The sequence below is a fragment of the Vidua chalybeata genome, chromosome 6 (genome assembly GCF_026979565.1).
Source record: "Vidua chalybeata isolate OUT-0048 chromosome 6, bVidCha1 merged haplotype, whole genome shotgun sequence".
Taxonomy (NCBI): Eukaryota; Metazoa; Chordata; class Aves; order Passeriformes; family Viduidae; genus Vidua; species Vidua chalybeata.
In genome coordinates, this window is record NC_071535.1 from 46,319,010 (window position 1) to 46,346,033 (window position 27,024).

A 27,024-nucleotide genomic window follows, 5' to 3' on the forward strand; every position below is an offset into this window, starting at 1 on the left:
CTGACCTGATAATACTTTTTGCTCTGTTTAGAAGTCACCATTAAAGCTGGTAGAGGCAACAAACATATTTCTTGTGATGGGGGATTCTGCTGATATGCAAGACAGAGAAAAACTCTGAAAGAGGTCAGTGATTGCTCCTAACTGATCAGATGTTATAAAAAATAAAAACTATTGATGCCAAAGAAATAATAATTGTAGGAGGAGGGTGAGGGGACTTACTTTCAAAGGAGGAAAGTAGAAACAGACAGCTCTCTGTCTCCATAAAGCAAGAAAGAACTGGATACCTGTCCTGTCTGAAAGAGAGGAGGTTTCTGGGTGCTAATAATGAATGACTGAAAGAAAATTTAATGAAGCTCCACCTTTCAGGGACCCTGCCATCAGTGTTTTGTTCTCATGCCAACCTCCTGGACTATAAAAAATCTGCCTATAAGCCAAGAAAAAACACTTCCCTGAAAGGATTTTCAAGTTACGACTTCATGGCAAGATGGAAATAAAAAACGGGAGATCATTTTGGATCTTCTGCCTAATTTGGAGTTTTTGCAAGGGCAAAGAACCAGTTCAGATAGGTAAGAAAATAATCTAATTCTTGCATTACTTGCTCTCATATGGCTCTCCATAGGTGAGAAATAGAGTTGACAAATGAAAATGTGTAATATATTCACGGAAGAGCTTTAGACATACCAGATACTGTTAAACATTGTACACTTTTATCCTGATTGTCAACCATTTAGGTATTTATTTTCTTCTTTCATTACTAGGTAGTATGTCAACTGTTTTATATCCTAAGTGACTAAACTTAAAGAGGAGACTCTCTGAATGCAGTTTGCACCAAAAAACAAATTAAAAAAATGGTGACACCCTTTTCAACACATTTCACACATATTCTTCCTAAAAGAAGTATTTACCATATCACCAGCTAGGCTTGACTGACCAGTATGAAATGCTGCGTTAGCAGGAATCACATTTTTTTGTGGTCTGCTGCACTGCTGCCTCCTGGTTTGATTTTTAATGTCTTATACTTTTCCCAGCTGCTTAATACACAGCTGATGTACCAGTTATTGCTGCCTTAGTAATTCCAGCAATTTCACTTCCAGGATAGCCAAACTGTCTCATTTGCCCTCGCAACTCTGTGGAAAAGTGCTAAATTGCCCTACTCCACTTCAGTGCTGCAACCACCTATGACAGTAGCAGTCCCTTTAAAAAGCTTTTTCTGCAAGGACTGACTGGGTGCTTGAGTTTGGGCTGCACATTTATAACATAAGGATCTGAATTTCTCAGTTCTCCCCTGCTGATTCTTAGGCAGGAATATTTAATAAGATTTTAGAGTTCACTGAGTAAATGAGTAACTGTTTTTGATTTGATCTATGGTGGATGTTGCTGTGTTGATAGTCCTAAACATGCTACCTGAACAACACAAAGAAATTTTATTTGTCATTCCTTTATTTGTCATTCTTTCTGAAGAAATGTTGAAAGCATTTTGTAGCAGGCATGTAGAATTTAATTCAAGGTGATTCATGTTTTCTTTGTGAAGTTCAGTGGGGTGAAAATTGCTTTCTGAAGTAAAGTCTTACATGCACTTAGACTATGTATCTATACCTTTAACAGAGGTACAGCTTAGAGGTCCAAAACATGAGTTTTGGTTGAGAAGGAAAACCAAATTTCTCTTAGTCAACAGCTGAGGCTGGTAGCAGCCTCAACCACTGAGATCTGCAGCTGCCACTTTGCTGTAAATTCACGCCACCTGTGAGATCTCCTGGAAAGCACTCAACACAAAGTCTTGCCTGAGTTAAATGAGATTTAGACATCCAGAATGGGATTCTCCTCACTTCACTTTAGATATCTACAGTGCAAATATGTCTATAGCATTAATATAGACACAGCCTTTCTAGACAATGGAGAGATGCATGTGGTTTACAGCATCTTCTTGCTAGGCATATATGTAAGATGAGGAAGCTGAACCTCTTCAGCTTTTCACTGTTAACTTCTGCTTTTCACTCTTAACGTCAAAGGAGATTGGGTTAATCTGCTCACGTTGCAGGTATCTCTGTACTTCAAAAGTCATGGACTTCAAAAGTTCAGCGAGATGAAATTGCTTCCCAAAGGCTAGTATCTTCCAGGAGTTATCATTTTTGCCTTTGAAAATCTGCCCCTTTAATGTTTTTCAGCAAAAAAAGGACAAGCACCTACCTCATATGGGGTGAATTTCTAAGCTCCCCTCCTATGATTTTTTTTTAGTCCAGGTCTCTACTCTCAGTAGGAGTGAATGTGTCACCTGGGGCAATTTCCACTTCCATACATTTGACCATGTAAAGTTTACTTTTCCTGGAACCTGCACATATGTCTTTGCTTCACACTGCAATGACAGCTACCAGGACTTTAACATTCAGATCAGGCGCAGTGCCAAGAACAGTTTCCTGATCTACTTCACTGTCACCATTGATGGAGTGGTCCTGGAGGTGAAGGAGACGGGAATCACAGTGAACGGGAAGAAGTGAGTAAAGACTGAAATATTGTTTTTAGCTGCATTTTTATCGCTACATGTTAGGTGGTCTGACTGGAAAGCAATGGCTGTGTATGAGATGTTCATAGCTTTTGGAACAGGGTATTGTGAAGAGTCCCCCCATAGGGTTTGAGAAGGCAAGAAGCATTTAAACTAAACTACACAGTCCAGGGACCAACAAGTTTAGTAGAAAGCAATATGTATATTATAAAACCAGATGATGTTTTGAGGTTTAAAAAGATGTTTTAAGGTTTCCTTAATGTTGCTTTGATTAGAGAGGGAGGGATAGAGGAAAGTACATAACCCCCAACACTTTATATAAGTTTAGATATGTAGAAGCTTGGTGGTTTTTTCTTTTTTCTCAAAATATTATTTCTGTGGTACTAACCCTACTGTTTTATATTGCTGTTCAGGAACAGATGGTTATTTTAGGGATAGTTTTCCATTTACAGATAGATTAGTCTAGAAAATTGCTCTGCTTTGCAGATCACAACTTGCCCAGGGATCTTCTTATAAGAAAAGAATTTTTAGAAGTCAAAATCCACACCTTTAATTCCAATTCAAAGTGAAGCACAAAGGAAACTGCAAAGAGAAGGGTAAAAATATTCCCGAAGTAAAAATCATATGCAACAATAGCTGAAAGTTGGACACAATATTAAGGGCAGTCCTCATGAGAAGTGCAGAGTCCTGGTCCCAGCAAAAAATTATGAAGGGCCTAGGCAACCTTTGACTCTGGGAAAACCCCTCATAATTTTGTTGAAGAGAAAATTGTAAGCATATGGGCTGTCTTGACAGGCTTCTAGAAACAACCAAATATAGAATAGCACCACTGTGTTGTAATTATAGCACTGAAGCCCATATGTGTCTTCTAAATCAAAGAGGCAAAAAAATCGCCTCTCTCCTAGCCATTTTCTCAACTTCTAAGTTTTTAGACTGTTGCAAACAGAATGGTAATTGTCTTGGTAAGATGGAAAATAATGTAGGTTTGAGTTGCATGAGTACATCCATAACAGAGAACAGAGAGGAGAACAGAGTTGTTTGTGAATCCCAAATATCAAGGAGGTCCTGGAAGGATGATGACAACCTGCAGTGTCCTTATGTGGAGGGTTATTTTCCCAATATTTTCATCTTGCTCTTTATAAACTTTTGGGTTAAGTCCTTGGGTTTGGCTGCTTTCTATCAGCTGAGTGGCTGATGTAGTATTGACACAAGACCAAAATGCATTGTGTAATGGATTAAGGTTGGTAAAAGGACACAGTGGACAATGTAATACATTGTATGGACAAAGTCTGACCTTGCAAAGAGTGTTCCCATGTCTTATTTAGTTCCTTTTAACTCTAGTTTTCCTTCCTATATATCTGTAAGGATTTCATCAGTCTTTTTTTCACTGCAATCTGTTTTGTCCCCTCAAATTTCCAGGATTGCCATGCCTTTCAGCTTGAAGAGCATTCTGATTGAGGACACCTGTACTTACTTCCAAGTCACTTCCAAGCTGGGCCTGACACTCAAGTGGAACTGGGCTGACACTCTCCTAGTATGAACAGTCAGTTAGTTGTTTTCCTCCTGGTGAACCTCATCAGTAATGAAAAGCAGGGCTGGATGCAGGCACTGTGTTGATATATGAGATTATGGGAGGGAGGTATCACTCTATCCATAACCAGATAGAGAAATACCAAATTGGGCAATAGTTTCACAGGCCAGGGGCATGGGAGCACAACCCCATGGTATTTCCAGCTAATTTAATTTGACAAAAGGGTTAATCCTGGATACAGCACATCTACAGTTATTTCCTTGCTCCATGGGGCACTGGCAGCAACAGCCCTCCAGCTCCGCCTTGCTACTCTGTCTCGTGCCCATCTTGTATGGGAAACTGATACGTGTGACCAGTCCAGACCTTGGCTTCTTTCATTCCAAAGTGATGCTATGTGGGAATTTTCCTCTAAACATCTACCCTGGAATATCCTCTTCTGTACCAGTGCATTTACACTTTTGTGTGTGAACACTTATCCTTCACAATCAGGACTGAGATTAACTAACTGGAGATTGTGTGTCATGTTTTGTCATTCAGAGAGATAGAGAAAGGGTAAAAAGGGAATACAGAGAAAAAATATCAGAAAGTTATCAGGTGATATTGAAATTCTGATTTATTGAAGTATCTGCTTTCCCCCTTCCTGTGTACTAATTAATATCTAAAGTTTTAAAGGCAGTATTTGTACATTACTGCAGAGTGGACACAACAGTAGGAAAAGCACTGCCTTTTTTGGGTGGACCTGAGTGGCACCAGTACTGTTCCCCGAGCATGTAGGAGTGATAAGGTGCAATAGTTTTATGAAGCAAGACAATAGTGTGCTAACCTGGCTGTTTATTTCCTCTAAGCATGGGGAAAACAAGTAATACTTGGCAGACCCACGCCTAGAAGTGCTATAAAATTTTCCATCACCCTATGGACTAGAAAACCCATTATACATGGCTAAAAGTTAGTCAGAAGCTGCTTCTTTACAGCATCCAGCATTAGAGCATAGTTTTCTGACCTGTTCAGAGAGGAGCTGGGGTACCCTGCAAGATGTACCAAATGTTTTTATACCAGTTTCTCTATACTGGGAGACACTGGTGCAGGGATTAATCCAGTATTCAACATGCTTCAGTTACCTCTTTAGTGGGCAGGAATGACAATTGCTGGAGGATTCTCTTCACATTTGAATTCAGCCTGTCTGCAGATAAGTTTTATGAGAGATTTGTACCAGAAAAGGAGATTGCTACAAATTGGGAATGGGCATTTCTGCCATTGCACTTTTCTGTTGTGAATCACTTTGCAACAAGTGCTGCTGGTATGGGGAAAAGCCTTTAAACTCTGTGTTTCCTCTTTTGTAGCTGGACCTGGAAGAAACATATAAAGAGAAAATATGTGGTCTATGTGGGAACTATGATGGCAATGAGAAGAATGATTTGATTTTGGATGGTAGGTCATAAATACAACATATTCCACCCAGAACAGACCTCCTTATACATGACATGAAACTTGATATCTGTTTCCTCTGAGCAGACTTTCAGATTTCCTGACAGGCACATGAACATTTCCATATACAGGAGATGTATTTTAAGAGGTTCTGAGATATTTGAGATTTTCTGCTCTTTTCATATTTATAAGAGTCTCCAACCTCTTTGACCAAAATTAATTGCTTGGCTATCATGCAGCAGTATTGCCAGGTTCCCCACTGACAATAACATACTTTCAGGAAATGCATGAGTGCATTTTCTGTTCTTCTTTTTTTAATCATTCTCTTTGTGATTATTTTTACCTCTATAATGAAATGAAAGCATCAGGGAAAACATAAAATATCTTTGAAGAAACTGTGTGCCATCCACTGACACCTTTAGATATTGCAAATAGCTGAGCCTCTAATCCTGCAGCAGGTTCTATGGATGGAAAGAAACCCTCATCCTGGGATATCAGCTGCAGGACTGAATCCAAAGTTGTAGCAACATCCCTTTATGTAATACCTGTATGACTGTTATACATGTTAACAGAAAACTCTGTAAGATCAAACACACCCAAACAAAGAGAAGTCTTTAGAAATGATCCGAAGTAACAGAAAGTTCAAGATTCTTACATGATTTTAAATTCCTGGGCTGACAGCAGGCCTTGATACAAGTGTGCCAGATTCCTGACTCTAGCCCAACAAAAGGTCATATCAGGTTGTCATCCTCTATAAGATATGGATGCTGGTTAAATTTGGGTATCTCATGAAGTGCATATTGCCTCTGAGCCCAGAGAGTAAGTGCATTTTTATAGCCCATTAACTGACTTAAAGAATTGTGGGAAGTTAATGAAATGCACCTGGGATTTTTTGCAGGGTATAAAATGCATCCAAGACAGTTTGGGAACTTCCACAAAGTAGAGGATCCATCACAAAAGTGTCCTGATGTGAGCCCAGATGACCACACTGGAAGACATCCCAGGAGGAAAGACAATAGATGCAGTACATATGTAAGTGTGTGGGACCAAGAAGTACCAGTCCTCCTGACCTACAGTGTTGAAGAGACTGTTGAAACAAATCTTAATTTCAGAGCATGCACTAAGCTGAATTTTTCAGAACTCTACACATGAATTTGAGCAAAATTATAATATTTATAATCTTATAGCTGAAATAATATCCTGTTATGGTATTAAAGAAATAGTTATTGGGAAAATGCCCAACTGAATGACAGCTTCCAGTCCAAAGCAAAGGACATAGAGCCAGAAAGACTGGATAATCACCTGAGATCCCGTTCAACTTGAATTATTCTGTGACCCTGGAATTGTGTCATCAAAACTTGGGGTGTATCTTCAAAAACCTAAAAGGTGGTAAAATGTCAAGTATTGCTTTTCTTTCCCTCCTGTTTGTTTTGGTTTTTTTTTTGTTTTTTTTTTTTTTTTTTCTTTGTTTTTTTTTTTTTTGTTTTGGTTTTTTTTTGTGTTTTTTTTTTTGTTTTGTTTTGTTTTTTTTTTTGTTTTTGTTTTTTTTTAATAGAAAAAAGGATGCAAGAAACTTATGTCCCGTTTTGGAAACTGCCCCAGAGTGGTTGCCTTTGATGACTACATAGAGACCTGTGCTGAGGATATGTGCCACTGTGCAGTTAATTCTTCTCACTCTGATTTAGTTCCCAGCTGCATATGCAGCACTTTAAATCAGTACTCTCGAGATTGTGTCCTGAGGAAGGGAGACCCTGGGGAATGGAGGACCAAAGAACTCTGCTGTAAGTAACTACAGCTCTGGAGATTTATTTCAGACATTTGCACAAGTATTCTGATCCCAGCAGAGCAAAGCTAGGACCTCTGGCAACTACCATGAATTAATCTGTGAAAATATTTTGACACAAATATTGTTAATGGAAAAACTTCTACAAATTTAACTTGATTTTGCTCCTTAAATTAGAACTATACCTTGATGTTGCCCACCTTCTTCTTACAACTAAGTTTTCTTGAATTCTTTTTTAATTTTACTCTGCACAGTTAACTCATAAAGAGCCTTATTTCAACATGGTGACAACTAGACAGAAGTAGTTACTGAGAAGAGCAATATGTTTGTACTTATCTTACCCTGTGTTTTCATACTCAGTAGTCCAGTTACTGAGCAGAAAATCTCTTTAAATCCAGGGGGAAGACCAAATGGCTGGTGTGGATTGGGATAGCAAATTAATGCCAGAAGAATTGATGCTTCAGGCAATAATAAACTGTTATGACTACCTAAAAGATTCTGGTGTTCTTTGCTTGTATTGTGACTTCCTCCAACCTTGAGCTAGTAAAATAATGTGAAATAGCTCACCTTTCCCAGCAGCACAGTTTTGTCCAAAAGATAAAGTAAAAGTGGCCATAAAACATTCCTTTAAGAGGGTAAACAAACACAACATATCTGGATAGAAGGTCTTGCAAACAAGATATGGAGGAAAGGAGGAAGAAGGATTTGGGTAGTGACACAGCAATTTGAGAGATATTATAAATACATCGTTAACATACTCCGTTTTGGTCTTGCAGATCAGGAATGCCCAAACAACATGGAGTACATGGAATGTGGAAATTCCTGTGCTGACACATGTGCAGATCCAGAAAGGAGCAAGATTTGTAAAGCCCCATGTACGGATGGCTGTTTCTGTCCTCCTGGTAAGGCAGCTCACTTCTGCCAATGATCACACACATCAAGGGACAAAAAGGGAGGTTGTTCCCTTACTTTACCATTTCACACTACAAATACACAGCTGCTTCTAGCATAATTCACCAGCTTTCTTCTTGGAAGAGCCAGATTTCTAAAGATATGAGATCCTGACACTGGAGAAAGGAGGCAAACACTTCTAAGGACTAGACAGGGAAAAAATGGTGCAGATATGGAAAAAGAAGAGGTGTTCTCTAGACAGTAAGAATGCAGGTGAAGATGTCTCATGAGATGCCTCCCTGCTATGACACTAAATCTGGCTGTAGCTTAAGTGACACAAAACATACATGCATTTCCAGGTATGTGCATGCGTAAATTTGCACATGAAATAGTCTAAGATGAGGCTCTGATTTCTGTTAGATTCACTATTAGAAAAGGATGGAGACTGGCTCACACCCTTGCAATCTGGCACTTCATTATCCTGCTCACAGCGAAAAATTTTGTAAAAGGAAATACTTTTTGAGTTTTGCATTGCTTTCATTTGAGTTCTAGTAAGAAATATTACCCATCCATTAACATCTGAAAGGGCCTGGGATACATTAAAAGTATCCTATTCATTTTAAGAAGTGCTGAATACTCTAGAGTTTTTTCCATACTCTAATCTTCCTTGATGGCATTTCCCAGACTTACCAAAGGAATATTAACTAGCCATTGTGTCTGAACAGGAACTATCCTTGATGACCTCAGCAGCAAGAAGTGCATCCCCAGAGACAGCTGCCCTTGTACATTTCAAGGCAAAGTCTACTCATCTGGAGGAACTTACTCCACTCCCTGCCAGAACTGGTACTGTTGTGGTTTTGATTGCACTAACAAGGCAGAAATTTTTATTTCAAAACACTGATAAGTTGCATTCTGTACTTTCCTCCTTTTTTTCTTTTTAATATTTTCCTGTCACTTGTCTTAAATAACAATTCAAAACATTGCTCTGAATTCCAATAGTGTAGGAAAACTTAGAGGTATTCCTCAACCACACAGTTATTACCCACCTTCACTTGAAACTGCTTGTGAAAACTGAACTCAAGGTTTCAGAATGTAGAAAAATGAGACTCTTTACTGATTAATTCAGAAACTTTGGCCACTAGAGTGAGATGAGAAGTCATACCATGTTAATAAGTGGCATTTCCAATAACATCTGGATCTCCACAAGGCTGTTTAAAGGCCAGATCTCAGAAGTCCTGATCCTTGAGAATGATTTGATTTAGAAAAAAACCTGGCAGCTTGAACCCATCTCCATCTGCACTGGTGAAAGGTGATAAGATCTTAGGTATATTACTCTCAAAACAGTTTTATTTCTTACTCTGTATGTACTATCTGGGCTCCTGTGACACAACATCATTTTTTGACCATCAGTTAAAGCTTTACTATAGGGAGGAATTAAATATGGTATGGTACATGGCCAAACATTCTGCAAGCCCCTTTGGATTAGAGAAAATGCTCCTCAAATCCCAGAAATTTTGAGTAATTGAACTTAATGGGCTTTGTGTAGCTCCCATCTTACCACATCCTCATTTACTCCCCTCAAAGCCCAAGCCTATGTGGCTGGACTGTTTTCTTCTTGTGTGCACGGGTGTGACAATTGCTCATTATCTCAGGCCCTCCACAATTAGCTGCTGAAACATCATATCAGTGACTTGCTGAACAGTTGCATCAGTAGCACAAGATGTTGCAAGATCCTGCTTGACGGAGATCTTTCTTTCTTTAAAAAGTCAAGTAAACAATTATGCCCAGAAAACCATCTCTTGTTTTCCCATCTCAGTGTGTCCCTGAGGGAGCCAGTCCAAAGCCCAGTGCAGTTAACTCTCTCACTGATAGGAATTCAACCCTTACACTTTAAGGGCCTAATATAAAGGCTTCCACACACAGGGTTTGAATAAGAAGCCAAGATAATGAGTTAAAAATACAAAGAGGCCACATCTGTGCAGATTAAAATGGTGTAGCACCTTTGTTCCCTTGAAGCTGTATTTATTCTAATGGCTGCTTTTTGGGTTTTGCACAGTACTTGCAAAGGAGGCCACTGGAGCTGTATCTCTCTGCCCTGCTCTGGAAGTTGCCATATAGATGGAGGATTCCATATAACAACATTTGATAATAAGAGGTTCAATTTTCATGGCAACTGTCATTATGTCTTAGCTAAGGTATGAGCAATTTCTCTTTTCACTCCTAAATCTCCTGAGTAGCACGAGGCTTTAAACAGTGCTGGAGTTTTATATGACTTAATTTAATTAAATGGCACCATTCCAGCAAAGCACTTTAACACATGCTCAGTCTTAAACCCCATAAATTTTTGAATTTTGAATGGATTGCAAATCAATTGCTGATGCTTAGCTTCAAAGTTTTGCAGCTTCAACATACTTGTACTTTTTAAAAATTAAATAATTTTCTTAATGGATGTATTAGTGTTGATTCAAGCATTTCTTTTGAAGTTTTCTTCATGTGTGACTGTCGGAAGGAAGTAGATGAACCAAAATTTCTGCGAAAAGACTGAATTATCTGTGAATGCCTGCAAATGAGATCCACACAAGCTGATAGCAAGGGAAAAGAGTGCAAAGGAAAGTCAGTGAAATGATTGATTTTGGCAATGAAATAAACAGTTTGTAGTTAGCTATCAAATATCACAGTTCTTTCATTACTCCTTCTTAGCCTTTCAATGGCATGTTTTTCTCTTCAAGCTCCCAGCCTGTAACATGCTAACGATGTCTGCACATACCTTTCTCATGTCTTCTCAGAACACTGATGACACAGTTGTGGTGATTGGGGAGATCATTCAGTGTGGGACTTCAAGGACAATGACTTGCCTAAAGAATGTATTGGTCACACTAGGAAGAACTGTGAGTAACTGCCTTTAATTAGCAATACATAGGAGGTCATTTCTGTTTTCCCTATATTCTTTGTATGTTTTCTGGACACTGAGTTACACTGACCCCAGAGGTGATGAGGTTTTGAATACACTACTTCTCAGTGCTTAAAGAAGCTTGTCAGGTTGCTCTTGTCTATCTCACTACTGTGGGCTTTTTTCCTTTTCCTTGCAGACTATAAAAATATGTTCCTGTGGAAATATCTACATGAACAATTTCATTGTGAAACTGCCTGTAAAAAAAGGTAAATCCCATTCTTCACATCTTCCACAGAATAGCCTATATCTTTTGCAGAGGAATTCCTGCTCCTTTCTCTGAAAAGAACAGGAGCCTACTCACTGTTAGGTGGATACTAGGTATGGGAATCTTCGTGTTACTGCATGCACTGGCAAATGGAAGTTCCTGTTTACTCAGCTTTGCAAGTGCATACAATATTTTTTCTTTTTCTCTTTCTTCTTTAGATGGCATCACCATCTTCAGACAATCTACATTTTTCATCAAAATATTGAGCTCAGTTGGAGTGCAGATCCGAGTGCAAATGAAACCTGTAATGCAGCTCTCCATAACAGTCGATCATTCTTTTCAGAACCTCACATCTGGTAGGACACATAAGGCTAAACCCTTCAATGTGCTGAAGAAAATCTCTGTGATGTTTAGTGTGTGCAAATCTTTTAGACACCATCTGTTTAAACAGGCCTTCATCAGACACTTGTGAAGTGCAGACTCTATTCTTGGTTTTGCCTGTTTACACCATTTAAGATTTTTGTGCTTCTGCTTCCTGTCTGTGCAATGGGATTACACCCTGTCTTTCTGACCCACTTTGTTTTTCTTTTGCCATTTCCTTTATTTATAAGCCTTTGGGGAAGATCTTTCTGTCTGCCAGTGTTTACTAAAGCACATTTAAGCAGTTCTAATCCCTGTGCTATCACTAAGTGCTACTGCAATGCAGAAAAATAATAAATATACTCTAAACACAGGGTCCTATCAGATTTGTGCGAACATCAGGAAGTCTCTGAAGGAAAATGGATTTGTCTCAGGCAAGGTCCATTACAGAGCTAAGAGTGTTCATCTAGAAGCCATTCCTTTTTTCATGCATCTAGCAATTTTTTATTTTCTTTTGCTTTTTTTTTTTTTTTTTTTTTTTTTTTTTTTTTTTTTTTTTTTTTTTTTGCCTCTCACACAAGGTCTTTGTGGCAATTTCAATAACATCCAGACTGATGACTTCAGAACAGTCACTGGAGCTGTGGAAGATTCAGCTTCTGCTTTTGGTAACTCATGGAAAACTAGAGCCAGCTGTTTTGATGTTGAGGACAGCTTTGAAGATCCTTGTTCAAACAGTGTGGATAAAGGTACCAGGCTTTTAATCCCTGACTTATCAGTCTGAAATAATTTTCACATGATGGATAATCAAAAAAACTTTAGAAATCTCATAAACATCAAAACCCTCTGCCTTTGAGGCTATTAGTAGAGAAAAAATATTGTGTTTTGAAGGTCTTTGAGAGGATAGCTTTGCTTTCAAAACAAAAAGACAGCACTGCTGGAGAAAGAGCCAACACATTCACTGATGACTTGAAAAGCACATACAGCATCAATGACAGTAATTTAAGTTTAAGGCAGAGCACCATTGGTTGCCAATATTTGGGCAAGTTCTTCATCTAGTCTAGGTTGTTACAGCTGTGCTGAAGTCCAGAGGAGGAAGTTACCAACAGTACTGAGTTAAGCAAGCATTGCACTGCACTAGGTATCCTGTCTGATTTTTCACTCTGACTGGATTTGGATATATATAGTATTTGGACTGACTTCTCCTAGGTACTGCCACATATAATTAAAGCTGCAGCCAATGGCTACAGCAATTAGCAGTGGCTAATCATAGCCACACAGCTCACTGATTATTACATGCTTGATATAATTGCTTGACTATAAGGAATTACCTTGCTGTAAAAAATTAAAAAAATTTGATGAAAAACAATGAAAATGGAGATGTTCTGTACATGTTCTGGAAATCCAGCTGCAGTAATAATGTTAATACTTAGCAGGTGAAACCTTTCTTTTATGAAAATGGCTGGTCATCCATCCAACTATAGTTATCCCTTTGATAAGTTAATGACCTGTATTTCCATCCAGCATTACCTAAACACTTCAGGACGTTCTAGTTCAATGTGATACCTGATAAGAATATTGATTCAGACAGTAATGTGGTTTATGTGACTAGGGACAATGATATTTTTTCCCACTTCAGAAAAATTTGCCCAGCACTGGTGTGCTCTTCTGTCCAATACAAGCAGTGTGTTTGCTGCCTGCCATTCTGTTGTAGACCCTTCTGTGTACATCAAGGTAAGGCACTGCTCCAAATGGGTGGTTTAATCTAGTCCAGAGACTGATCCCACATGAAGGTTGTCTGGCCTAGGGGAGTGAAATAGGTTACAGTAGTGACCGGTCACAAAGAAGTTCACTGATGCTGATTAGAAAAGTTATAAAATAAGAGTTTGTGCAAGACGGGCCTTTTTGGCTACAGCCCAATAAATAATTGATTGGCATCACTGGCTTCTGTTGCATGACCCAGAAGCAAAACGAAAAAAATCAGTTCAACATTTCAGTTTCAAAGAATGAAAACTGTTCACTCTTCAACTAACAGAACCAGTGTTTCTGTGTGGAATTGAATTGAGAGTTTTACCAGCCCTATGGATTCCCTCTGACTTGGTTCAAAATTCACATTGAGGGAGAGAATATGAATTTACATTGTTTATATCTCATTTATTACCTTTGAATCTTGTTAGTCTCCTTGAGTTTTGAATGCATGAAGCTGCCCATATGTTCTCTTGGTGTAAAGCTCTATTATGCTGCTGAGAAAGCTGTCTGAGCTAGAGACTTGCCACATTTATGTGGATGGTAAAGAAGTTCCTGTAAAACCACAGAAAGTTCATGCAGGGTGTTTGTGTTTGAGTGATACAACTTACTGAGAAAATACCTGAGCCTGAAATTTTGCCTAGAATGTAATATGTCTTCAAATACCTTGACAAATATGGCTTATGTTTTACCTCTCCCAGAAGAAAATATATATACTTCAGAATTCATGTAAACTATAAATAAAATAGGATTTTGCAATTTTCAGTTAAGGAGAAGTAATAACCAGTTTCTTACAGATGTGTCTGTTACTCCTGCTGATCTCATCAGATTTTAAACCACGATTCGTGAAAGCCTTTTCCACATCATCAGTAATGGCAGGATAAGTCACTGTCTATCCAGTATGATCCTACTGCTCTAGAGTGACTAGCTGTATTTGTGCTCTTTTATACACCCACAGTGTTAAAAGAACTCAAGCTTTAAATTCCAGCTATACTTATATAACTAGTTCTTAAAATGTCATTACATATGAGTGACTGTCTATAAACCATCTTCTGTCATCCACCTGTCATGTCATTGGGTGCATCTCAGCTGCTTACTAGATATGTACACAAAGTGTCAGTCATCACTGTGCAATATTTTCAGATGATATATTTTGACAGGTCCTGGATTGTGCATCCTCACAGGAGGCTGGTAAAGACATTTCTTAGTGCTTTAATGAACTCTAGGTGCCTCTATATTTTTAAATATTCATCTATTAATGAGTGTTAGACATAATGTCATTGCAGTTTCTGTAACTGATTTGCTGTTTCTCAGGTTTGCATAGTATTTCATTAGCATACATTTTCTCTTAGAGATAATAAGTTTCATTGGTAATAATACTTTTTAAAAAATATATTGGTTGACTGCTTTTTTAATTGCTACATGTTTTGCAGTTTCTTCTATAAGCTAGACATAATAATAACCACATCCGTCCTTTTCTGTCCTTTAGAAATGCATGTATGACACCTGTAATGCTGAAAAGAGTGAAGTTGCACTGTGCAGTGTGCTCTCTACTTACTCCAGAGACTGTGCTTCAGCAGGCGTGTCCCTGCAGGGCTGGAGGCAGGGTGTCTGTGGTATGTGAACTGAAATTCCTTGGGCAGGGATATGGGGGAACAGCTTCAGGACAGCCCCATTTGTGGCAGTCAGTGTCTTTTGTCTTTAGTCATCAAGTTAGAGAGCCTTTGAAAAACAGAATAAGCACTTATTCTATAAAATTCAGTTTGTGACTGCTTCATGCTCTTACAATGCATGTCCCTTGTGTAAAATCTTAGGTGAATTCAGTACTCAGAGAAGCAAAATAGTACAAGGCATATTACTCAAAATAAAAACAGGGTTAGTTTTAGTTTAGGTTTAATTAGCAATTAGGTTACTTTTGAACACATGGGCTTCCCCATGTATTTTAAGTCCAATACCTTTTTTGCATTACATTGAGTGCTCTTGTCCCAGACAATACAAAATACATCACTCTCATTAACCACATTTTTCCATGTTACAGTAAAATAATAAATTTTTAAAATAAATATATATTGGTGATATTTGAGAATGTGAAAATCTTTAAAGGCATTTTCAGCTCAGGATTACATAAAAAATGAACAAAAGTTTCTTGGACATAAACATTGTCACCAAATCCTGAGTTCAGAATCCATGTATGTATGTATTTTCCTTTGGCACTGCCAGAATTTATTACAAGATGGCATAAGATCTGAGAATAAAACTCATTATCTTGGATCTTGATTTTTGCTTCAACAATCCCAGGTTGTCATTGATGGTCAGATAGTTCAAGTGAGATTTGCCTCTGTTGACATGAAAATAGATGTATGGGTTTCTTGACTAATTGCAGATCTGAATAGATAACATAACAATGATTATGTTTTTGGATCTTGATGCAGCTATGATCTACTTAATTGCCTGACTTAGGGGCCAGCTGGGATACTTAATAAGGCAAACAATATAACTGGTGTGATGCATTGCCAGAAGCATTTAAAACTGTGATAAGAACAATTTCACAAACCTGTGCTGAAATAATTCAAAGGAACACAGTGTAGTTCACAGTAAATTGCCCAGGAATCCTGCAGACTTATGCACTAGACACAGACACTGTTTATTGAAAGCTTTGCTCCCAACATGGAATTACTGACATTTTTTATGGCAAATCAAGACTGGTTCAAAGCATGGGTTTGGCTGAAATTTGTGTTCTTAAGGTACAGTAAGTAATATTGCCTCAACAGTGCAGTAACCTTGAGAAAAAACAATAATGTTTTAATCAGAACAATCATTTTAGGCCTTATTTAAGAAGTAATAATCTTTTGAGTACATGGCTGTGATAAGAGAATGGTTGTTTATGACTCACTGTCCATGAGTGAGACTAAACGGGCCACAACCTTCACTCTGTGTTCTGTCCCATTGTGGGGGCTGGAAAAACTGTTCCAGCTCCTGAAGCTGCATCCACTCTGCCAAGCTGCAGGCAGCATCCAAAGCAGGTAGTATCCCAAGCAGATGTCCGCACTGCAGTCAGCAGAGTGTGTGAAACAAGCAAATCCTGCTAGGTAAACCCTGGGCATGGGTGTTACACACTCTTTAGCAGAAGCATGAGCCATTACTGGAGTTGCTGGTTGCCCAGCAGATCACTGGGGTGAGCAGTCTTGGCACTGCTTTTCTAGTACTCCCTGTGCAAGCTAGCTTGAAGGTATCTTTGGTATGCTCATGTTCTCTGCTCTCATGCCTCCAGTTGTGATTTGTATCTTAGACATGTGTCACACCTGTGACCATGAACACTACAATCAAATACTTTTCTCTTACCTTTCTTACCTTTCAATCACATACCTTTCTCTTACTTTATCAAAAGTGATCTTATTCCTCTATGAAAATTTAAAGGGAAAAAGTAAATAGCTTATTTTACTGTATTAATAGCTAACAATTGAGACAGATATAAATTTATATTCAACATCTTTATGAATATCTTTTTTATTTGGTGTATTTTGACTTACAAATACCATTTGCTGTATCTTCAAAGAATAAAAAGTAGGAGGATATGCCTTGCCTGACTTACACACAGGATATCGTGTTTGATCCAGCTAGGACCAGAAAACCAACCGGTTTATGGTGGTAGAGGTGCTGGTTTTGAATGTGTACACAAGTGAAGCACACTAACTAATCTAAAAAAGTGTGCCATGGTCATGGACTGGAAAAACATACAGAGCTTTATTTAAGCATGGAACCTATTGTTGGTAAGTTCTTAGCATTGCTGCAAAGCTGATTAGCACAGGTGCCCATGATCAACACCCCTGTACCTTCTAGTGCATCCGTGTGTATCTGAAAAACAGCTGCAGGGTTAAATCTGCAGAAAGAGGCCCAATATGACTAGATCTCCAGTTTTCACTCAATTTCAAAGAAATCTGAATGCTAGACTTTCTTGCAGCCTTAATATGGGTCATGTTTCCTGACCAAATTTAATGTCATCCCTATGGGTCAGTACTGTGGATTTTATGGCAGACCTTTGACAGTGGTGTATACTGTCAGCCTGTGAAAATTAACCAGCTTTTTACTATCTTACCAGATTAGTTGAGCTTTTTAGATTTTGGTATTTACCTGTTGGGTTCAGCTAGAAATCTTAGAAACTGTGGTTTCTCATTTCCCCAGAGGATGACAGCATGAGTTTTCCTCATGACATCTGTGAGAACTGAAAGACCCTTTTCTTGGTAGCATCAATCAATTGGCAGAGTTCCTTGTCACTGCCATTTAATGTTGAAATTTCTCTCTTACAAAATATGGTCATTTCTTAAGTTATCCTCAGCCAAAGAAATCATTAGGAAAGATCAGAAAATAAAATTTTAGCAATTCAGAAGTTACTGGGTTCAGTTCTTGGCATAAGATAGAAATGTAAATTGTGGAAATTACAAAAACTTACACCCTGCTGAGTATTTCAATGTTCAGTGTCATATATGCTATGCAAGTAGATTCTCCCAGAATCCTGGGAGACAAGGTAGTTTGATAAAAGCATGTTTATGGCTACCAGTGTGCTGAAATGCATTCTAAAGTCATAAGAGATGATTGCACAAAGAAGGCCATACATCCCTTTTATTTCTCTTGCAAAGATCCCTCTGAGGAGTGTCCTGAGACTATGGTTTATAACTATAGTGTGAAGTACTGCAACCAGTCTTGCCGCTCACTGGATGAACCTGACCCACTGTGCAAGGTCCGGATCGTGCCCATGGAGGGCTGTGCTTGCCCAGAAGGCACCTACCTTAACGATGAGGAAGAATGTGTGGCTCCAGATGACTGCCCCTGCTACTATAAAGGCAAGATTGTTCAGCCTGGCAACTCCTTCCAAGAGGATAAACTCATGTGGTGAGTTGCTCTGATGATGCAAAGGCTGCTCTCCAATCCATGAATGGCATCATTTTACAGTTAGGAATAATGGCAAATTTTTCCTAGATTGTATCTTCCCCTGGCAGGAAGTGCAGCCACAGCAAATGTCAAGATCCCATATTCCTGCTAGCAAACAAGAACCTGAAAATATGTTAAATAGAACAATATTTGTAATCTATCTCTTGCAGAGTTCATTGTTGTGTAAAAAATATCCACAAAGAGTGGGAGCAAGTTTTCTAAAAGACAGAAGGCTTGGAGGAGTTTCAGGCTTTGAAATGAAAAAGCAAAGTGAAAACCACCACACCATCCTGCAGACTATTTAAAAAATAAAAATGGTCCATGAAAAAAACCACCCAATTTTCAGTTTTTAAACTGATTTTTTTAGAAAAGAGAGAGAGAGAAACTGGGTGGGTGGGTGGGGAATAATTAAAATAATGTAATTAATTTGCATCTGCATTGAAAAACAATTGTCATTATTCTCATTTTCAACTACCTTAGGGCATCAATGGAAACAACTGCCAGGGGAAGGAATCTTTATTATCTTTAGATGTTTACATGTTCTCTCTCTAGCTGTCTTCCAGCTGAGGATTCTAGACTATTTTATAATCACATATTCATTTAGTAATTTAAGAGATCTCTTATTTAAGAAAGTATTAGTCTTATCTCATGGAGTGGAAAATGGATGCTTAGGAAAAACTTGATTTAAGGAAAACACACAATAAACCCATGCCAGATGAAGGAAGAGTATTTTAAGAGCTGGGTTTTTAACCTTCCTTCTGGGGATTATAATGCATGTCTGTGAAACTGATAGCTGTAACAAATATTCATTTTGATAGGAATTTGTTAATCATGTGACAAGTGAAGCTTTGCAGTGCCTTTCTCCCTGGTGAGGTAGAAAAGTGCAAAGAGCTGATGTATTCTGTTTTATGGAATCTCTTTAGCAAATGCATTCAAGGAAGATTAGACTGCATTGGAGAAACTGTCTTGGTGAAAGGTGAGATTTTGTTAAATAATGGCATTATGGTGTCAGACAGTATTTATAATGTTTTTCTGTGTTATCTTCACTTTCTGTAACATTTTAGTATTCTGCACATTTTTCCATTCTCCCTGAAATGTGTTAGTTATTGATAACATTTGTCTTTGTAAAATGTCACCAGACTTACTAGACTCTTTAGATTATGAGAATATTTCCCAAAGCTTAGCAGTTATCTGCCTTCTTCTCCCTTCACTGTTATTGGGCAGAAGCAAAACTATTAGAAACTTTAAATGATAGACACCTGCTGCCCTCTGAAATCCTCTGGCTAGTTTTGCAATTGCTGATGTCATCCTTATTGCTCTCTCTAAATTACCTTCCTGAAATGTTTTCTCCTACTGCAGATTGCCCAGCTCCTATGTATTACTTCAACTGCAGCTCTGCAGGTCCTGGAGCAACTGGATCAGAGTGTCAGAAAAGCTGCAAGACGCAGGACATGCACTGTGTAAGGAGTTCACCTCCCAGCAGGGGCACAGCGCAGCATGGCTGTGCATGTAGGATTGTCCTTATCAAGCACTGATGGGAACATGCCATGCTGGGCACACACCAATTGCTTCACTGATAACACAGCAGTTGTAGCTAACAATGTACCTGTGATGCTTGTAGCAGGATTTCCACTAGCTTGCAATTAAGGAGTTTTTTTAAAAATCGAAAATCTTGGCATCCAGAGCTAGCACACCTCTGCTGGTTCCCTGTTCTTTCTGTGCACTAACAAGTTGTCTTCTCCTATATCTTCTAACATGCAGTATGTCACAGAATGTGTTTCTGGCTGCATGTGTCCTGATGGACTGGTATTGGATGGCAGTGGAGGATGTATTCCCAAAGATCAATGCCCTTGTGTTCATGGAGGACACTTCTATAAACCTGGGGAAACCATCAAAGTGGACTGCAACACATGGTAAATTATCCCAGCGAGTCTTGTTTTATAGCAAAGTTTGTTAGAACTATCAGTCCATAGTGCACCCATGGGACAGGGTGTGCTTTGAAGCCTTCCTCTTCATCATGAGAGCCATTGGGCTGCTAGTAAAAATAAAAGGGGAAGTATTTCTCTGCATCATGCTGCATGAGCCTGCACTTAGGGAGAAAAAGCACCAATATCTTCTGCTAAATAATTTCCATCCTTTTCTGTTTCCCCACCAGCTTCAGAAACATCAACCTTACCCTGGCTGGTGTGTGGTTGCTCATTCAATAAGGGGGAATTGAGTCTGTGTGTTGGGCACAGCTGAACCCTGGAAAATGATTGAATTTAGTCAGAGGAATTGCAATGGCCCTCCCTTGAGACTTGCAGTGCTTCCAGATGCATAGTTCTCAAGATAAATTAATACTCAAGTTGCTCAAATTTGGTGCCATAGATTTCGCTGTTATTACTGACCATGGTGGGTAAAATGCTTTCAATCCTTATCCATTATTTAGCAAGGCTGAAATTGTATAGTTCTGCCAAATGGATGCACAGAAAATAAGAGCTAGAAACACTTTGGTCTAATCACCATTGGTACAGGCAGTCAAGTTTAACCCGTGAAGTCAAAACCTGATAAGCTGTTGTTGCTATCACAGAGTCATTAAGAAGTTTCAGTGCAGTGAGGGCTTAGTTTTCTTATGAGAAGAGGACACACATGGGAAAGAAAATGCAGTCTCTGTGTCATGGCTATAACAACTAAATTTTCTGTCTACAGTCCTCCTGAACTAGAGGTGAGGTTTGTCAAGGTGTGGTGGGTGGACTTGGCTGGACATTAGGTGGCCACCTAGCTGCTCTATCACTACCCGCCTCAGCAGGACAGGGTTGGGGAGAAAACAAGATGGTCATGGGTCAAAATAAAGCAAAAACAAAGACTGTGTGCAGAAGAAAAGGCAAACCAAATATTTATCCCCTTGTTCCCACCAGCAGGTGATGTCCAGCCCACTTTCAAAGGAGTAGGGCTTCAGAAAACAAACATCATAACATACACCACTCTGTTCCCACCCCAATCTCCCATTCTCTTAACTTTTATTGCTGAGCAGACATCACATGGTTTGGAATATCCGTTTGGCCAGCTTGGGACAGCTGTCCCGTCTCTGTCCCCTCCCAAAACCTTATCCATGCCCCAGCCTACTGGTGAGGGGGAGAATGCTGAAGAGACTGCACTGATGCTGTGGGAGTGCTGCTCAGTAGTAGCCAATAGACTGAGATGTTACCAACACCTTTGTAGCTGCCAATGCAAAGCACACCTCTGTAAGGGCTGATGAGGGAAAAAAAATTCTCTCCATCTCAGCCAGACCCAAGGAAAGACAGATAATATTTGTTCACACCACTGTAACAGAACTGCAATATGATCCCTCACAGGTTAAAATTCAGAAATGGTAGAAATATTCAGTTCTTCACCTTGAATTTGTCTCCTAAACCCCCACTGTCTGCTGCCAGGACTCAATTATTTAAAATATATTTGAAGGAAATAATAGAATAAATGTTTCAGGGTAGTAAACGGGAACTTTCTGATTGAAATGGATCTTAGAGCAGTTGCGAGGACACTGCAAACAACAAACCTTTTAATTATTCTGCCCCTGCTTGGGGTTAAGGAAAGCCCATATTTAATGAAAACGTTGTTATTCTTTGCATTTTGCCTCCCAGCACCTGCAACAAAAGGCAGTGGAACTGCACGGACAATCCCTGCAAGGGAACCTGCACTGTGTATGGAAATGGGCATTACATGAGCTTTGATGGGGAGAAGTTTGATTTCCTGGGAGACTGTGACTATATCCTAGCTCAGGTATCAATTTATTTTCAATTTCCCATGCATATGCTTTTCAGAGCCCACAGTGTAGGCTTCAGTCTGGGTAATTAAAAGGCATTCCCATACAAAATAGGCAAATTGATGAGCAGAGCCTACTCCCCTCCTCTTGCACCTAGATCTGATAGTGAGATTTTCCAAATAACACAAGGCAAATTGACTCTCAGAAGTGACACAAGAGGGCACTGTGTGATCCCAAATGATTAACTCCTTGGTTGGACTGCCCTTTCCTGAAGGCATTCCAGCAATTTCAAGGGAAAGGAATTGGTGTGGTGTTGAAAAGTGTTTCCATCAGCCATCCAAGACTGACATTATTTTTGTTATGATGGAAGTATGCAGAGGTTAACGTGTAAGCCTCATATATAATAATTGCATGTAATGAGACAGCACTCAGTGAGACATTTTGTCATCCCCAAATTACAGTTGGTTTTGCTAATTTTAAGAAAATATATTTTTACCTTTTTGGACTGTTGCTATGACAAGTTCATTCCTTCCCTTAGTTTTTCTTTTTGAAAATCTTGCTCATATATGCATCTGCCACCAGGTCATCTTCCACCAGATACTTCCAGAATTCTATCGTTTTAGTGAATAAAGAAGTCAGATCAGTATGTCATTCATTTAGAGCTCCTGAAAATGCTTATGACTGGTCTAGTTGCCTGACAAGATCTAATAGAATGTTATCTGTTTTCCTAAGGATTTTTGCCCTAATAACATGGATGCTGGCACCTTCCGGATTGTGATTCAGAACAACGCCTGTGGGAAGTCACGCTCCATCTGCTCCCTAAAGATCACATTGATTTTTGAGGTTTGTCTAGAACTAGTTATAACCAAGGAGCTGTAGTCTTGATTTTGTAGTAATTACTGTATCATTCTCTTGTATTCCTTCTCAGTTGCTGCTAAATAGTACCTATGGAAGTCAAACAGCCAGCAAGCTGAGGCAGGGAAGTTGGGAAAGGCTTAGGTATTTGATGTTAACAGGGATTGAACACTTCTGTGGATGAGGAGAAAGATGCATGAAATCAACAACACTCTGTGAATGTGCATTTGTGTGTGTATTTGCATTTGTGACAGTAGGCTCAGTGCATCTGTGTCTGTGGCTCACCTATCTACCAAGACAGAGTGTGAAGATGACAGAAAAATAAGACGAAGAATGAGGCAGAGTGCCAGTGCTGTTGCACTAAGTTTTCTATTTGATTTCCTTCCATGCAATGTATCTTTTGCTTTGTAGAACAGTGAAATAAGGCTCTTGGAAGGAAGAATTCAGGAGATAGCCACTGATCCAGGAGCTGAGAAAAATTACAAAGTGGACCTCAGAGGAGGTTATATTGTAATTGAAACAAATCAAGGGATGAACTTCATGTGGGACCAAAAGACTACTGTTGTTGTTCACGTGGCACCATCTTTCCAGGTAAGTAGGGGGTGGACTGGGAGTTATGATTTCAAAGTCAGAGTTATGCACCAGAACTAGAGCCCCAGTTTTTCCAGGGCTTGGGAAAAAAGGCTTGCAAAAAGTTTGGTGTGGTGGACAAGAAGAAACAGCAAGCAGGCCATACCTTGTGTTTTATTGCACTGTTCAGTTAGTATAAAACACTCCAGAATATTTGGGGCTAGAAGTATTGGTACCACATTAGGAATGTTTAGGTCACTTGAAGTCCAACTTTTTCTAAGCCATTTTTTTGCTTTCAGTTTAGAAACTTGCACCTTTACTTTTGCCTTTACAGGTTCTATAGTTTATTTCTGTCAAAGAGTGGGCTGCACTCAAAATAACCAAAGCATTAACTGTGCCTACACCCCTTACACAGGGAAAAGTCTGTGGTCTTTGTGGAGACTTTGATGGCCGCACAAGGAATGACTTCACAACCAGAGGGCAGTCCATGGAGATGAGCATCCAGGAGTTTGGAAACAGCTGGAAAATAACAAGCACCTGCTCAAATATAAACATGACAGACCTGTGTGCAGATCAGCCGTTCAAGTCTGCCCTGGGACAGAAGCACTGCAGCATCATTAAGAGTAACATCTTTGAAGCTTGTCACAGCAAGGTAATCCTATTTGCTCATCCTCAATAGTTTCACACTAGATATTTGTTGCTGTTTTGCAGCACATTTGCAGCATATTTTTAGTATTGAAGCTACTACACAGTAGTACTTGGCTACCTCTCTCAAAACCTCATTTCACAGCTATGCCAATTAAAACTTGTTGCACAGTATTGAGGAAGCAGCAGTGCCTGTTTTGAACAACTGAAGATAAAGAGGATAATATTTGGCCACCAGAAGTAGAAAGTTAGGTATCTGTAAAATGTAGAGATAAGTTAGTCTAGAACTGTTTGTATGATGATCCTTGGGAAGTTCATTCAAGTTATCTAAAGAGACTAATTATTTTGTTTATTTGAGTCACAAATTGAATTAATTTAAACAGAAACAAGGCTGATCTTCTTAATTAGAATGTCTATACAAAGCTTCAGTGCACTTTAGTAAACAATTTTAAAAACAAACTTGGCTTAATTTCCTTTGTTAGTTTATGTTGGCAGTGGTTAAAAAACAAGAGACAGGAAGTTTAGTGGAAATAGGATTTCCTTTCATACTCAATCACTGTCTCTCAGTTGAAGAGTGCACACACTGTTGTAGTTGTGCTAAGCCAAAACAAGGTAGTTCATTCCTGCAGAAGCCACACTGGGAAGGCGTTTTAAGTGTAAGTGGCAGCATTACACATATAAGAATAGGAAGATTTAGAGTCCAATTCTACCAGGCAGGTGAAAATAGAAAACTACCTGTTGTAAAATACCATAGCTCCTTCATGACAATCCCAGTCTGTCACAAACCATGTGCATGAGAGAAATTCAGAGCCCTTTCCCTCATTAAAACACAGTGCAGCAGACACAGCTGTGGTGACAGCTCTGTTGGTGCTTTGACAGGTGAACCCAATTCCATATTATGAATCTTGTGTGTCTGACTTCTGTGGCTGTGACAGTGTGGGAGACTGTGAGTGCTTTTGCACCTCAGTTGCTGCTTATTCGAGGAGCTGCAGCAGAGCTGGTGTCTGCATCAACTGGAGAACCCCTGCCATTTGCCGTAAGTACTGCAGGGAAATGCACACAGAAAGCAGTGCCCCTTGTGCTCAGTCACACTGGGTACAGAAGAGCAGAACACCTACATTGCTATGCATGTGTGACTGAACAAGCTCTTTTTATCATGTTTATCTTATTAAAATATTTTAAACAAGATTTTAAAAATTGTCCCTGCCCAGTGTCTGAGACCTAAATGTTTTCTATTCTTCTGCTCCAGCTGTGTTCTGCGATTATTACAATCCACCTGACAAACATGAGTGGTTCTATAAACCTTGTGGAGCCCCTTGCCTAAAGACCTGCAGGAACCCACAAGGGAAATGTGGGAACTTGCTGTACAGTTTAGAAGGTAATTCTTCCTTGACTTTAATGCAGTTTATGGGAGTTGCAGCTACTAGTCTGGTTTTAAATGTCTGAAGCATCAAGGTGACTGAAAGGTTATCCCATCTGTCCCAGAAGCTCATTGACCATGCCCTGATAATTCCCTGAGTGATGGTGCCATTAATAGCATCATTTGCCTGCTGCTTTTAAATATATAAAGAGATAAAACACCATTCAATATAAAATTGTATAGAATAATTATCTGTTGACAAATGTAGTAAATGAAATCTCTGGGAACAGAGGTAAAAAGAGGACTTGAAAAAATAATTGGTAGTAAAAACAACATTCATACTGGAATCACATTCATTTGGGGATCAAATCTATATTTGGTATTTATGTGCTTTCCTGTGTCTGTATGACTCAGACTAAGAATACTTTAATTTTCCAGGCTGTTACCCAGAGTGTAGTCCTGACAAGCCGTATTTTGATGAGGAGAGCAGAGAATGTGTCTCCCTCCCCAGCTGCACTTCATGGTAGGTCAGTTGATGGTGAGAAAGGTAGAATAGGACTGGAAAGGACAAACTAGGAGATGTTTTGTTAATGTTTATAGGCAATGGCAACTACCATTAAATCCAGGAGTAGGTTTTTTGTAAAAGTAGGTACAGTTGCAGACACTGTTATTCAAATTCAAATATACAAATTCATTTCAATTCTTTTTTACTCTTTCTCTTCAGCGATCCTGAAGAGAAACTATGTGCTGAAGACTCCAAAGGTAACTTTTCACCATCCTCACCATGCACTGAGTGATGGTAGGACTGCAACAACCTAACATCACATGTTACTGCAAACGTACTGGTAATAGGAGACCAGACAAGTAGTTTAATATGTGGGTGCAAAGCAGCACAGATATACTTTGATAAGCAAAATGCAGCCTTTGACCTCAATAACTGTGTAAATGATAATCATGAGGAAGAAGGAGACAGGTGTGATATGTAGGCTTCATCTTACGCATGTTAATACCACTTTTCCACTTTTCCACTTCCTTGGTAGTCAATGAAGACAGATTGTAGTCTGTAGCAGGCCATTCATGCTACCTCTTTTAATAAGTACTTTTAGAACAGGGAAAATCTTGTAGAAGTGCTGCTCCCTGACCATTCATTTAATAAAATAGACCGTTAGCTTATTAGATATGCGTTTGTGTGCCTAAATGACACATTTGGTTAAGGTACAGTGTCAGTTCATTCTCATATCTGGGAGAAAGCACATCCCAAAACACCGGGCTTGACCCAGCAGATAACACATTTGCAGTTTAGCTGATTTTGTTACAGTAATATATACACTTCCTTTGGTTCCTACATGTACAGTCTCCAAAATCTGGAGAGCTTCTAATATATTTAATTGAAATTGTGTACCACTGCATGCTCCTCATTTGTGGATGGAAATGGCTGTGCAACAGCTCCTGAGCCAGTGTCTTGTCACTCAGAGAGGCAATAATCCCAGTCACATTCCCTGCCCAGAGAGATTTCTCCTAACTCCATGCTG

At 39.1% G+C, this 27,024-nt stretch overlaps 1 protein-coding gene across 1 annotated transcript in view; it reads left to right on the plus strand.

The window, feature by feature from the left end:
* The first annotated feature begins 484 nt into the window (after positions 1-484).
* LOC128789879 (mucin-5B) overlaps positions 485-27,024 on the plus strand; it is a 41,877-nt gene continuing 15,337 nt past the window's right edge. The window contains exons 1-27 of the mRNA XM_053946137.1: positions 485-566; positions 2,236-2,491; positions 3,920-4,034; positions 5,372-5,459; positions 6,355-6,488; positions 7,012-7,237; positions 8,016-8,141; positions 8,856-8,973; positions 10,187-10,325; positions 10,917-11,018; positions 11,220-11,289; positions 11,507-11,644; positions 12,230-12,394; positions 13,285-13,379; positions 14,881-15,007; positions 18,029-18,281; positions 19,244-19,296; positions 19,680-19,780; positions 20,082-20,233; positions 21,941-22,079; positions 22,795-22,905; positions 23,329-23,508; positions 23,903-24,139; positions 25,012-25,168; positions 25,382-25,510; positions 25,931-26,015; positions 26,217-26,254. Of these exons, the coding sequence (XP_053802112.1) occupies positions 485-566; positions 2,236-2,491; positions 3,920-4,034; positions 5,372-5,459; positions 6,355-6,488; positions 7,012-7,237; positions 8,016-8,141; positions 8,856-8,973; positions 10,187-10,325; positions 10,917-11,018; positions 11,220-11,289; positions 11,507-11,644; positions 12,230-12,394; positions 13,285-13,379; positions 14,881-15,007; positions 18,029-18,281; positions 19,244-19,296; positions 19,680-19,780; positions 20,082-20,233; positions 21,941-22,079; positions 22,795-22,905; positions 23,329-23,508; positions 23,903-24,139; positions 25,012-25,168; positions 25,382-25,510; positions 25,931-26,015; positions 26,217-26,254 (3,616 nt within the window). The remainder of the gene's footprint in view (positions 567-2,235; positions 2,492-3,919; positions 4,035-5,371; positions 5,460-6,354; positions 6,489-7,011; positions 7,238-8,015; positions 8,142-8,855; positions 8,974-10,186; positions 10,326-10,916; positions 11,019-11,219; positions 11,290-11,506; positions 11,645-12,229; positions 12,395-13,284; positions 13,380-14,880; positions 15,008-18,028; positions 18,282-19,243; positions 19,297-19,679; positions 19,781-20,081; positions 20,234-21,940; positions 22,080-22,794; positions 22,906-23,328; positions 23,509-23,902; positions 24,140-25,011; positions 25,169-25,381; positions 25,511-25,930; positions 26,016-26,216; positions 26,255-27,024) is intronic.